Raw genomic sequence first — 13,983 nt, 5'->3', positions numbered from 1 at the left:
AAAATACCACAGCTAAGATTCAGGTGTTAGGGTAGCTGGCAGTCTAACTCCCTGGTTCTAATTTGAGATCTAAATTGCAAAGCTTTCGAGTTAAAACCTTTCAAAGGGCACAGTCGTATGTACTTCTAAGTGCATATTAGCTATTAAGCTCTCCAGCTGACAGAATATTTAGTGTATAATGGTCAAATGGCAACTGTTTAGGATTAAATGTGTGACTGAACTGACGCCTTCCATTTATAACTGCACTTCAAGGCAGTTGTCAGAGAAATCTGTTTAACTTGTGGTTTTGCTACTAGCTCTTCCCCATTCAGGCATGATGTATGGTAATACTGTTGCTGACCATTCATCAAGTGGGAAACAGATGGCACTAGTTTCCCTTCTATTGAAGGATGGTGTTGAAAGGCCGCTCCTGCGAGAATGGCAGCAATGATGCAAAACAAAATATTTTCAGAATATGTGTTTGATGCCAGGCTTTGCCAGAACATTAATACATCTTGTCCTACTGTGGTGTAAATACCAGCTGGTGACAGAGATCATCTTATCAGCGTCTGGATTTCTGGAAGAATCTGGGTTAGAAAGTAAATCACGTTGTTGATGTTGATACGAGTTCTGTGCTTGCCATGCAGCAGTCAAGATGTACTTGCTGCATAAGTTTTGCAGCATTGATGAACCTTGTGTCTGCAATCAGTCTTGGACTTTCTAAATAAAAGTATCAAACCATGGATTTAACATTGGGGTGGTCAAACAATATCTAAAATTGTTTGGAAGTTGAAAATTCCCAGGTGAGTATGCTGTTGGATCTCCGGAAGCTTGTTAAAGTGTTCATAATAGAGTGTCTCTTGGAGAAGCACATCAGATGCTAAGAAACAAAATACATACTTCTGAGTGTTTGCCCAGACACTGTTGTGTATTTGCCTTCACAGGGCAGGGATACTGACCTGATTGGGTTGTGCTTTAGTTTGCTACATGTCCCTGAAAACACACCCAGCAGAACCCGAGGGTAGTAACCATCCCTCAGCGAGCCCATTCAGCGGGTCATGGACTGCGTGCCTGCTGCCACCTGCACTGGATACTGTACCTGCTCACGGCTTCCAGGCCACTGCTGTGCTAGTGCAGGGAGTGGTGTATCTTCTAAAAAGCCTGGCAGAGTTTGGGGTGACTTTGCTGGGTATTTGCACAAGTCATCTTTGGGAGAACGTAGCCCTAGGTGAGCGTGGTGCAAATGTGAAGAAAGGAATACAGCACCTCAAGCCTGTGGTAGACAGCATGAGGTGGGATGGGGGGAAGGAGACACCTATCCTCTCCATCTCTAAGCATGGAGGATCTCCTTGGCATTCAGCTTGCACTAGTCCCTTGCCATTAACAGGCTTTGCAAAAAGTCAAGACAAGCCTTGTGGGGAGTTGACTGATGTCTTTATAAGTGTTTTTGCAGTGGTAATTGCAAGGAGACTCAACCTCCGTGGGCACCAAGTGGTCTTGTGTGTGCTATATCGAAATGTAAACATATACACTCTCAGCTGGATATGGCTTCCTTAATGGATTTTGTGTAAGAGTATTAACCAAAAATATTGGATACAGTTTTTGCTTTTCTCTTATTCTCAGCAGCTTGGGAAACTGTGTGTTTATTTTGCAGTACTGCTGTGCTCTTGATCTTCCCCTCTGGGGTTGGTGTGGGGGATGTATTTTCACCTCTGTGTGTGAAAGACTGTGCTAGACCTGGGTGGTTTGCTAGCTTTTGCTGCGGTCCCACAAAAATGCACAGGATCTCTTTTCCTTGCACAAAATCTCTCTGTCAGTAAGGTAAGCACAGTGCTACATACAGTTGTTTTGTGGAAGCATGTTTTTGACCTCACCTGAACCTGCTTTTCAAATTATTTTATTGCCATAATGATGTGGCAAGTCTTGGCAGTGTAGACTGAAGATTTGAGATTAATGTTCTGTCCCACTGGAAGATATTAGAATTACACTCCTTACCTTCCTGCAGGTGGAAGATTTGGAGACAGATGACTGTTCCACATACATTAACCAGTAACCCAGGTTGGGTTGCTGGGACTCGGCAATCCTTGGGACTGGGAAGCGACTGGGACTTCCCTCTCACTAGACTAGCCCACAAGTGATGGAGATGCTGCTTTCCCAAAAGTCCTGCCTGAGCTACGGGGTCTTTCAGTAGCATCTGTGGGAAGGCCAGTTAGTTTCTGGTAGTTTCTATGAAAATATAATGACTTGGTCTTTTAAGGGAAGAGGGGGAAATGTGTTATTTGCAGGGCTCCATCCAATTTTAATTTTTTGAAAGCAGAAGTTCTCAGCAGTGGGAACCTGTTCTCACGGAGCTTCCTGCAGCCAGTGGCCTGTCCCCTTCTGAGCAGATAGTGTGTGATAAGCAGCAGGGGTGGCTGCTCACTCCCTGCAGCAGGTGGTTGAGGCAAACCTTGCACCAGGGTCTGTTCAAAAGAGAACTTCTTGGAACAGTCCTTGCCTGTGTTATGAGGCAGAGGCTGTGTGGCCTGTGAGGACTTGCTGTGTGTCCAGGCCCAGCGCCAGAAAAGCACCAGCTTTGCTCAGTTGTTGGTTTGGTTTTTTGAAGTGCTGTGGGAACTGTGTTTGCTCTGACAGCTTCTCATGCCATGTCAGACTGTGCCTTACAGGAATCTGCACTGGGGAGTAGCTGGCACCAGGGGAGAACTTGTTTGGTGGTGGGGACATCATGTGTTGAAAGGGTCTGTGTCGTGGTGACTGCAGTAAGTCCACTTGTGAATAACTTGAAAAGTTTCTGCCTGGAAAACAGCCTCACTGTATAATACCTGCTCTGATAGCAAATCCTAGCTTAGGAAAAGAATAGGCAGACCTGTGAGAGCAGGATGGCATTTTTGGCCTTCTGTGTTGGTGCTGAGTTTGCAGAGCTGGTGGTGAAAAAATTCCCTGTAATTGGAGTTCCAGTGTTATTGGCAGCAATGTGTTGGTAGGCACATGCTGAGATGTGCCCCAGGGTCCTGCTCCCTGGCCCTTTTCTAGCTAGGTTTGCTTCCCATGGAAAGCAGGGTGGGGAAGGCAGGAGGGCGAGAACGGAGCATGTGCTGACATGGATCTGGGATGTGGCTGGGATGCTCACCCAGGCCTGAGAACAGAGCAGTGCTCCTTGGTCCTGCAGCGCAGACATGGCCACTGAGGGCTGGGTGGGACTCCACCCTGCTGTTTTTAGAGTGGCTTTTCAGGTATGTCTGCCCTACAGCCTCGAGGTATGACTGCAGCTCATTTAAAATGACTCCTACTCACTTTCAGCAAGGCTTGGCAGGGCTGTTTCCAACCAACACCGGTGGTGGTGACAGGGTAGTACCAGTGACCTGGAGTTCAGCTGCCAGCTCCTTATCCAGGGGCTCAGGCAGATTCACATGGCCTGTCCTGCAGCCTGTTTTACCACATACAGAGAGCTTTCATTAGCCAAGTCAGCTGCATTCACACCTCTGGGTTGTGCTGTTCTGGATGTGCCCTTAGAGTAGATTTGTGCAGTAAATGAGGTTGTTACGAGTCCTGCTGGGTATTGCTTAATATTCCAGCTGTTAATTACATAATTTTTTTAACAAGTGCATTCTAGATGCCTCTGCTCTTCTGAGGCAACATGACATAAAAAAATGGTGCCCCACTCTAGCAGTTTCCCACCTGAATTATAGTTTACCTTTGCCCAGGTTTTTCTTTCAGTATCTACAGTGATAAGTAACACCAGTTTCTCTTTGTTTTCACAGGGTACTGCTGGGAGGAAAAGATGTTTGGCTTTCACAAACCGAAGATGTATCGCAGTATAGAGGGCTGCTGTATTTGCAGAGCTAAGTCTTCCAGTTCCCGTTTCACTGACAGCAAACGCTATGAAAAGGATTTCCAGAATTGTTTTGGGTAAGATTCTTTCTTTAGTTGACGTTGTGGTCAGTTGTGACATTGATCTCCAGGCCTCCAACCTGGTGTGCTGTCCTTCTTGCTCTGTAAGACCGAAAGATTAGGTTAGCAGAGGTGAGTGGTGGGAAAAGGCTGCCTGTGGCTTCCTCACAGCTTTCCTGAGCAGACAAGGAGGGGCTGGATCCTCTGCTGCTGTGTACAGTACCATTTTAGTTTTGGTCTGCTGTCACTGCCCATGGAGAGCTGTTAATTCCTAACAGCAAAGTTTTGGGCTCATGCCTCACCCAGCTCACAGCACATGCAGGGATTTAAACCCCTCTCAAACTGTGCATTTTTCACTTGTTCCACAGAGGTGTAAATACCTACACAAAATGATGAACTGTACAGGTCCATGGAGGCTCTCTGTGGCTCTGAAGATTCAAGAATGTTAGATAAAACTTGAGGAGAAGTATTTAGAAGTTTCAGCAGTGTTTATGTGAAGTACTTGCTATGGATATTGGTGTCTTTGTTCAAATAGGACATGTCAACCTGTAATTAAAACTTCTCATTGGAAACCCCTTCTAATGGAAAAAATGAGCATCAAGTAATTAGCTTTCAAATTAGGTAATGTTGCTTGAAAGCACTGGTAATAAAACTATAAATATGAGTGATTTCTTGTGCCAATTACTGTGACCTTTTAATTTTTTTAAAATACTTTCAAAGAGCTTTGAAATTATGTATAAGTATTTCCCTCTTTCCCTCTTTTTCTAGAAACACTACTTTCATGTACAACTTTATAGTGCTTTGTATTTACCAGGTATTTTTGTACATCAGTCTGGTGGTGACAGTTTTCCTTATCATATTTCTTGACTGCTGTCCTTGGCAGTCAAAGACTGTGTGAAGATACATTGCTTTTTTTTTTTGGTTGTTGTTAACTGCAGTAAAGCAGTTTGCAGTGTACCAGGGCCATTGGTCTCATGCTTTCTGTTTGCCAAGGGAAAAATGCAGTCTTAACACTGAGCAAATACCTAAGCCTGCCCCATTCATCTATAAATCTTCAAAGTCTTCCTATTTAAATAGCTGAAAAATTCTACAAGGCTTCCCCTTTATATCTCTTTTAGCATGGATTAGCAGTAGACATGATTCCTGAAGAAAGCTTGTTAAAGGGAGCGAGTATTGCTGTCATTCCAGTGGCTGCTGTTTCTGAAACCTTTTCCTGTGCTTATGTGGGAGTGTGTTAGGTGGTATTTGTTACTCATCCTTGAAGCTCTGTGAGAAAGTTAAGACCTGAGTAAGCTGTTCATGTTTGTTCCCAAATGTACGTTTGAAGAACATGATTATTCCTCCTTCTCCAATCAAACTAACAAGCCCACTGGAACTGTGTGTTGTTTTCTGGTTTTGGGGGGAAAAAACCCCAGAGCCTGAAGGTGACAGGACTGCTGTTTTCAGTGCCCCTCTGGAGGCAGATTATGACACCTTTTATTTCTGTGTGGAATAGTGCTTTTTGAAAGTGAGACCTGGTCTTTAAATGGCAATGCTTGAGCACCCCAGATGACTTGTAATGCCTGAAAAACAGAGCTTCAGAACTCCTCTTATTCGTCAATTTTTATGCTGCTTGCTGTTATCAAGTGGGGGTATGCTTTTATTAACTGTAGTTAAGTGATTTTTCCTTTTGTTTTTACCAGGCTCCATGAGGCCCGTTCAGGAGATATTTGCAATGCCTGTGTTCTTTTGGTGAAAAGATGGAAAAAATTACCAGCAGGATCCAAAAAAAACTGGAATCACGTTAGTAATCTATTTCTCTTCATTCCCCAAACCAACTCTTTCTGGAGAGGGGAGGTGCTGGCAAAGATTTGGGGTTTGCTGTTTCCCCCACGCTCTCTCTTCCCACTCTCAGCATCTCTAAATCCTTCCTGGAGTATTTCCTATTATGTGGCTCTTACCTGCCTTCATTTGGCTTATGTGCAAATGGTGATTAATCAAGCCCGAGAGGGAGTCACAGACTGACTTACCTTGTAATTCCTTGTTTTCACAAGCTCATAACTTTGTCCAAAAGTCTCTTATGACACTCAAAACATTTCAAATTTGGCCTCTATCCAAAACGGGTTGCTTTTTCTTTTTCCAAGCAAGTGACTTGCTCCAGCAGCACATAAATCAATGTCATTTAGCCAGATAATTACAATTACTAATATCTTGCAGCAATTCCCACTCATATATTCTGGTTTGATACACCTAGTTCAATTTGGGCCTAGGGCTGGGAAGATGATCAGGATTCCTTGTGTATGTAATAATCTTTATCCAGGAAGCCTTGATGGTAATGGGAGCCAGAACTATAGCTATCACTACCACTAGCTTTGCTCAGAGGTTAAATTTATGATTAAAAAACCAAAAACTGCAGGGCAAATGCTTGGCAGACACTCCTAACTGTACCTGTATTAGTTTAAACAACTGTTATGGGCTAAACTGAATTTGTCAAAAATGGTAAGTCGGCAAAAGTTGAACTAAATGTGCTTTTAAAACTAGTTTTTGCATTTCCCTACAGGCTCAGCTTCTTACAACCCAGATTTAAATGAAACATAAGAGTGTCACTGCACTTGGATTAACTAAATTGGTTTTGAACACCTTCAGCTAAGTCAGTACAGGTGCCTTGACTGGGGCAGTATCTGGGCATGATGCAAAAGTGTTAGGCATGCATTTTCTGTGTTCTAGGTGGTAGATGCCAGGGCTGGACCCAGTCTTAAAACAACATTGAAACCAAAGAAAATGAAAACTCTGTCTGGAAGCAGAATAAAGAGCAATCAAATCAGCAAACTGCAAAAGGAATTCAAGCGGCACAGTAAGTGGATCCAGAGAGATTTTGGCAATAAACTTTAGCCTCCCCTCACATAGCTTACAGTTAGCTGGCCAAGTTGAATCACCATGTAGATTTGACTGTACGCTCACACATTTGGGCGCTGCCTGTTTTCACAACCTCTTGTTCTCTTGGACCTTGGAGAGGGGGTGGAATGAGGAGGAAGAACGTGTGTGCAGAGTGGGCTGCAAGACAGAGGTGGGGAAGTGGCAAGGGGGGAGTGTGGAGCCTGGCTTGAAAGAGTGGGCAGTTGTAGCTTATGTCCAACACTTAAATGATATGTCTCTAAAAACGAACGTCTTGAGCAAGATCCTCTTTGAAACTGAAGTTGGAAGAGGCTTCCCCCTGCTCTCAGTAATGTGCTATGGCCATTTTTCAGCTCTATTTTCCCAAGAAGATTTCAATCTTTTTTTGCATATATGTTTTCAACCCAGGCTTTGTATTTAGCCTAGACTTCCCCTCGCCCACTCCTAATTTAAATTCTTACCATGTTTCCTTATACCTTCCTCTACTGGTCTCAGTGATTTCTTTCCAGTAGAACATGGACTATTCAAATGGATTTGGATTCATAGCTTTCCAACAAAGCCATCTGCCAGTTATATTCTAAATATATGTTGGTCCTTTAGGGTTTTTTTCTAAAGTAAACCTCCTAACTTCTTAACTGTTGCTGACTTGGTCTTCTCTCTCTTTCAATTGTCTTACCTGACTTGAAGGAGAAGTCTCCAAAGAATCAGTAAAGGTCCTGACCCAAAGAGCTTGTATCTCCTCATTCAATGTGCTGTAGTTAATCTAGTTGTGTTACTGTATCTGCTAGAGATGACAGCTGAAAGGTAGGCGAGTAGACACTCTGTTAAGGTGTGTGTCTGCACAGAGTCCATAGTTTGCAGTCTTGATCCAGCAAAAGCTCAATACTACCTAATGCATGATGAGAATATATATATATATATATATATATGTAAATACAAACACACACATATATAATGCACTAGAGAGAATAGCTTTACAAGACTTTACCTGAACAGGTGAGAAAGAAGATTTACAGTAAGAGAGAAAGGTTACTAGGTATGAAGAGCAGATCCTATTGTCTTGAAGGATCTTCAGTGATTCCAGAGCAGGCCTGCATGGGCTATGTTTGAGAGCCAGGAACTGGAGCCTGATCCTGAACCTCTTTCCAATCTCTCACGTGCAAGGATCCCCTCCAGTTCCAAGGTCTGCTTTGGAAATGCTGACAGGTCGTCCCTGTACTGAAACCTGGTGGGGGCAAGTTAAAAAAACGGGTTGTCATTGTTAGGTTTTTCTTGTTAATTAAAAAAACTCTGTCTCTCTGTTCCCAGTCCATGTGTGACCTTTTACAAGCCAGGAAGAGGCTAAGTCATTGGATGCATGTCCTCATTGTGGCATTTATTCTTTCCCCTGCAGATTCTGACGCCCACAGCACAACTTCGAGTGCCTCCCCGGCTCAGTCGCCCTGTTACAGTAACCAGTCCGACGATGGCTCTGACACAGAGATGAGCGCTGGGTCCAGCAGAACACCAGTGTTCTCCTTTTTAGATCTCACATATTGGAAAAGGTAAAAAGGTGGTGACTAACGTCACATGCACACTGCTTGATTCTGCTTCTTCAAGAGTTTGTTGCTGCTGAACTATTTTTGGTTTAAGGATATAATTTAAGTCACAGAGCGTTAGACAATACCTGTCTGTCTTTCTGTGGGAAGAAATGCCATGTACTTGAGACATTTTCCCCTATCTCCTTCCAGTTTCTTAAATACTAATGCAGTTGCTGGAAAATATTTTTACTGGTTTGGGGAGCAACAGATAATATTCCTGTCTGTCATTATCTTTTCTTAAAACTATGCCCAGTAGATGTGATGTGTTGCCAAATACAAGAGTGTTCTCAGCTTGCCAGCAAACATAGCATTTGATTGGGTTGACCTGTGATGGTATTCATTTGGAAAAAAACAATAAATCCTGGAATGGGAGGAAAACCACAAGGTTTTCTGGGAGCTGACGAGCTTGTTATCTTTTATTGCATGTTGTGACACAGTAATCCCTTGTTTAGCTAATTGCTCCATTGAAATTGTTGTGACTTTGCTGCCTCCTCTCAAATAATGTTTGCAAGTGCATTGTAGCCAAGTTCAGCCCAGATAGTTGTGTATCTGAAACTTCTCTGGGAAGCAAAGTAGGAGACTTAGTTTTGCAGAGGTATGTTTGGATTTTTTCTCCATATTTTTGTTTCTTCCCCAAAGCAGTGTTGTGGATTTAGACGCAGACTTGTTTTCTCTTTATGAGCAGCCTTTTTGCCCCTATCCTCTGAGCTGGAGGCTCAGTAGTGTCTGGGGTCAGACTTATTTTTTGCATGTTTGTAAATTCTGTATATTCTAAACACACAAAGTATCTGTCTCCCTGCCATTTCTTCCAGGCAAAAGGTCTGCTGTGGAATTATTTACAAAGGTCGTTTTGGGGAAGTCCTCATAGACACTCATCTCTTCAAACCTTGCTGTAGCAATAAAAAGTCTACCACTGAAAAGCCAGAACAAGAAGGACCACAGTCTCCAGCAATCTCCACCCAAGAGGAATGGTGACTTCCTTGGATAGCTGCAGAAGGTTACACAGATCCTCTTATTCTCCGGAAAAATACTAGAAAAGTGACTCTTCACTTTGGACACCTGCTATGCTGCCAAAAGACTATTCCCTAGAACTGTTTTGGGTTTTACTGCTACAATTCCACAAACTCTGAAGCCAGTTTGTATCCTTTCAGAAAGACTGTACATAATATTTAAGATGCTATGGAACACTTGGCAAAGCTGAATGCTGCTGCAAGGTTGTCTAATCTTCCCCCCACACTCACTTCACAAGTGAACATGAGGATGGGGGTTTGTATATTAAAGTATATGTAGTTCATGTTTCTGTAATTGAAAGAAGCAGTGGTTGTAAGGTTTTTTTTTTCTTTAAAAGTTGGTTGGTAAACTCCCTTAAATCCCCAAGAAAATATTTCATTCTTAGACATGTATGAGTCAATAAGATGAACTAATACATAGAAATGTTATAAGTCACCTCTCTAGTTATATAAATATATATTTTTAAAGGTGTGGAGATTTCACCCTGTACTACTGACGTAACAAAGACAAATATTTCATCCCTCCCTTGTGACACAAGCTGGTAAACTGCAGACATCTCTGCTATAAATGGTAGCTTGCTGAGAAGGCCTATAACATACAGTCCTCCTCAGAAGAGGTGGGAGAGCTCTCCACCTTAGCTGAGGAGGAACAGAGCAAAACGGGAGGTTACTTTGTTTTAAGCCATCAGCAGACACCCTGGGCATGGTGTAGTAACCAGCTGGTGGTGAGAGATGGACCAAGAAACATCCTGATGCCCAAGTTAGGTGTAAGGGATGGCCAAAACTGAGTAACTGCTCTCAGTTGGCCCAGTGCAGCTGCACTGTGACCACAAACAAAACTCTGCTGATTTTGGACCTGACATAGAACCAAACCCCTTGCTAAGCAAATCAGGCTCTGGTCCGGGGACATAATCTGATTGCAGCCTGGGGTCTGGATTCACAGTTGCTGTTTTGAAACCCTTCCCCTGCAGTGCTTCTCTGTGTTTGGGTTTTGTTTTTTCTGTTTGTTTGTTTAAGCAACTGCCAGATCAACGCTTTTGTGAATACTGAATATGAAAAGTTCTGCTAAGAACGGTGCTGTGCTGAATCAAGGCAGCTCTGCTTGCATTCACGATCAAAAGATAATACTTTCTACATAGATTCCCAGACAAGCTCATGTGCAAATCATTGTGACACTCCTTCAAACTCCCCTTTGCCTGTGGGGTGGAAGCAGCTTCCTGGAAGATCGTGCTGCAGTTTTAGCTCCCAATTGCTTCATGTTCCTTTTATGAAGGTTTAACTTGTGTGAGTTGGGAATTCTGCTTTTTGTTTGTTTGTTTTTTCTGGTTTTAGGGGGAGGGGGGATTTTTTTCTTACCATTACTCTTTTGGGATATCCTACAATGGATTGCTACATGGTGTGGTTCTTGGGGCTGTCCTACACAGGGCCAGGAGTTGGAGTTGATGATCCTGATCCTGAGTTGGTCCCTTCCAACTGAGCATATTCTATGATTCTAAGCTTTCTTTTTTGTGAGAGTCATCAGCATAATACTGTGGTGGGTAGGGTTTAGGACTGGATTTCCATGTAGTCTCCATTCCTTAAATGGGAATACTTAGCAAATGAAAATATAGATAGGGAAAGATACACAGGTTTTAAGAGGAGCCTCTGCCTTCAAAGCTTTTTTTTTTCTTTCTTTTTTCCTCTCCTTCTGTTGGGTAAACCAGCCTCTGGAGAGAAAGAAAATCAGGGGAAACAGGGCTTTGACTTATCACAGCCTTACAGCTTAGAGCTTTCATTGGACTTATTTTGCTCCTCCTAAACTCTGGAGATTCTGAAGGGAGGACAAAGCTGCTTACCTTGCTTTCATCCTCAACCAAATAGAATCATTTGGGTTGGAGAAGACCTAAGATCATCGAGTCCAGCCATAGACATGATGGATACTTGGTTGTATAAAGGCATAATTAGGTTGGTCATGTCCAGTAAGGGCTTGAGCAAGAGTCCTCGCTATTTTTGCAGACATTTGTTTCATGTGAATTTGTGTTTTCAGCATCAGTAATTCTGTACACCTAAGGCTGCAGTATTGGTGGTAGGATGTGCTCTGATACGAATCATCTCTTCTGTATTTATTTATTTATTGCTAGATTTCAACCACCAACTGCTTCCCCTACTCCCTCCCACCTCTTCCATTCCTGGTAGTAATGCAAAATGAACTGTATGTAGTAATGCACTTTGTATTAATGTATTAGAAATCTATGGAACCTGTTTTGTACTTTTATACTGTTCAGACACTTGTAATCCAAACTTTTTTTTACTAGGGTAATGAATAAATTTAGACTTATTTAGAAAATAAGCAACTTCTCCTCTATTTATTGCAACTCTCTTCTGTTAAATTAGACTTGGTGTTGGAACCAGTCCAGGCAACCCATGTTGAACGAGACCAAGACTTTTTTTTTTTTTTTTTTTTTTGAGGTGGGGTGAGGTAATTCTCTTCCTATTTAATTTGGAAAGAAGAGCAGAGCAAAGGAAGGAGATGGTGTTTGTTATGATAGACAGCTGTCTTGGGGCAGAATCCCAGAGCTTTCCCTTGGCTCTGTGTGTGCGTCAGGCATTCCTTCACTGGGAATGGGTGGTGCTGACATTCGGTGTTCACGGGGAGCTTGCTCTCGTTCTGACTCACCATCATTCATTGAAGGCCAGCTGAAGTAACAGCGTTAAAGGGTTGGTGCTGACAGCATTTGGAAACATCCCTTTCCAGATCCAGCGGAGTCGGTGGAAGAGACTGATGCTCCTCTACTGAAGCCGGAGCCTGGAGTGTTCCTTTCCACAACAGGCGTAGTCAGCTGGATAAGCTCCAGCAGACTGGTGGGAGCAAGGTCTCTGTCTGGTAGGAGCTGTCCGTGAGTATCTGAGTTTAGAAGATAATGGGGAAAACATTGCAACTTAAGTTTGTTGCAAGAGACCATTTTAGACTTTAGTGGAGATGCTGATTTATTCCTGAGGAGACACTGGCTGTTTTCTTATAAATTGAGTTTGATGATATCCAGAGATTTATGTAGAAATCCCTTCAGAGAAAGCTCTGCATAGACTGCAAGACCACATGATTTTAGTACAATAGCATCTATTTTTTATATATTTGACACATCTGCTGAAGATGCCTAAACATACCTTGAACATAGTTCGGTTCACCTAAAATGAATTTACTATCTAAAATTACTGAAGAGAAGCAAAAGACAAGAAAAATCTGGCACGTGACAAGAAAATGTTTTGTTGAAGGCCACCAATGGACAGGGAGCAGATCCATGATTTCCAAAGCCTGAGCTGGGTGTCCAGTGCTGCTGCTGAAGCATGCAATGGCAAGTTCTGTTTGCTTTTGTATGGTGCTGCATGAAGAGTAATTTTATTCTGATTTGTGCAATGTTGAAGTTTCTCTGTGACTTCTACAACACTGAGCCTGTGACCTGCTTTCTGAGCAGGTGACTGGGTGCCATCCAGCCCCAGTGACCAAAAGTTGCAGCTCTTGTGAAGTCATATAAAAACTTAGTTCTACTATGATGTAAGAAAAAGGGAAACTCCTCCTAAATGGTCCTTGCAGTATATAATGTAATTTTTTAGGTTGTCCAGACCAGAGGTAAGAGCAATCTGCCATGTATTCTGCAGATCTGGCCCTGCAAGTACCAACATCAGAGACACAACTAACTCCCTTTTGGTTCTTGTTTTCCGTTTTCTTTCCATAGAAATCTGTTGGTGAGGAGGAAAAGGAGCACACATCCAGTTCCCTTTTTTCAGACACTGGAAGTGGCACCCAGAAAATGCTGTTGGCTTCCTCCATATAAAGAGTCTACAGTAAACAAACACTAAACACATGCTCCCTTTCAGGATAACTATATATAGGATTTGTAAAGCTGTTGGAGGTATCTATTTGGTTGTGATGGGCATCATGTAGCCAATCCAGCCTTTTCAGTAAACCCCACTTTGCTGTTTGGAGGAGAGGTTCCAGTCTATTTCTATTGGAAATTCCATGTTTGTGTTGACCTGCAGCAGTTTTGAATTTTATTGGTGAGGAACAGGTAAGTTAATGGTTATGGGCTTACAAAGAAGTTACACTTTCTGGGATAAAAAAATGGTATGCAGAGCACTTGTGTACTCCAAATCCTGAATGTATTTGGAGTGAATGTGACACATTTCAAGCCGTTTAGCACAGTGAATTTAGGTTTTGTTTCTCTTTTACATTTATTGCTGAGAGTTATTTGGAGAATACTTTCTACTGTATCTGAGAGAGAGGTTGTCCCTACAGGAGTCCATGATATCTGTTTTGCCATAGCCTCCAGCCCACTAGAAGATCGACTGGAAAAGGACAGACTGCCCAGATGTCCCAAAGACCTCAGTTCTGGGGAAGGGACTGTTCATGATCCTGCTCAGCCAAAAAGGGACTCTCACTGTCGGAACTTGTGAACCTAGCCCTGGCTCGCCGCAAAGACAAAACGGAGAAGGCTGGAAATGCACTGGGAAACATGGGAGAGGTGAGACTCGTCAGAAAGGGACGGTGGAATCGGGCACTTTGGCGGCCGCAAAGAGGGGTGGCACGGGTGGCTGTTATTGCCGACCTCTACAGCGTGGCCTGACGATACCGGGGAAAACACCGACGTTTAGGAGGAGGTCGAAAAGCCTCG

The 13,983-nt window shown here is 43.0% G+C and overlaps 1 protein-coding gene across 1 annotated transcript; it reads left to right on the top strand.

Moving 5' to 3' along the window:
- The first annotated feature begins 3,743 nt into the window (after positions 1-3,743).
- Positions 3,744-11,663, top strand: SINHCAF (SIN3-HDAC complex associated factor). Its single transcript, XM_008927519.4, has 5 exons — positions 3,744-3,888; positions 5,553-5,652; positions 6,577-6,703; positions 8,138-8,288; positions 9,137-11,663. Exons 1-5 carry the CDS (start codon positions 3,761-3,763, stop codon positions 9,297-9,299), a joined length of 669 nt encoding a protein of 222 aa, XP_008925767.1. The 5' UTR covers positions 3,744-3,760; the 3' UTR covers positions 9,300-11,663.
- Positions 11,664-13,983: the final 2,320 nt, after the last annotated feature.

Source organism: Manacus vitellinus, unplaced genomic scaffold (assembly GCF_001715985.3).
Source record: "Manacus vitellinus isolate BGI_N305 unplaced genomic scaffold, ASM171598v3 scaffold_5_pilon, whole genome shotgun sequence".
Taxonomy (NCBI): domain Eukaryota; kingdom Metazoa; phylum Chordata; class Aves; order Passeriformes; family Pipridae; genus Manacus; species Manacus vitellinus.
The sequence above is the reverse complement of the archived record's forward strand: the minus strand, read 5'-3'. Positions and strand labels throughout refer to the sequence as shown.

Coding starts and splice junctions, on each gene's coding strand:
- SINHCAF (XM_008927519.4), top strand. CDS start 3,761: ATGTTTGGCTTTCACAAACCGAAGATGTATCGCAGTATAGAGGGCTGC. Junction 3,889..5,552: donor GATTTCCAGAATTGTTTTGG/GTAAGATTCTTT, acceptor TGTTTTTACCAG/GCTCCATGAGGCCCGTTCAG. Junction 8,289..9,136: donor GATCTCACATATTGGAAAAG/GTAAAAAGGTGG, acceptor CATTTCTTCCAG/GCAAAAGGTCTGCTGTGGAA.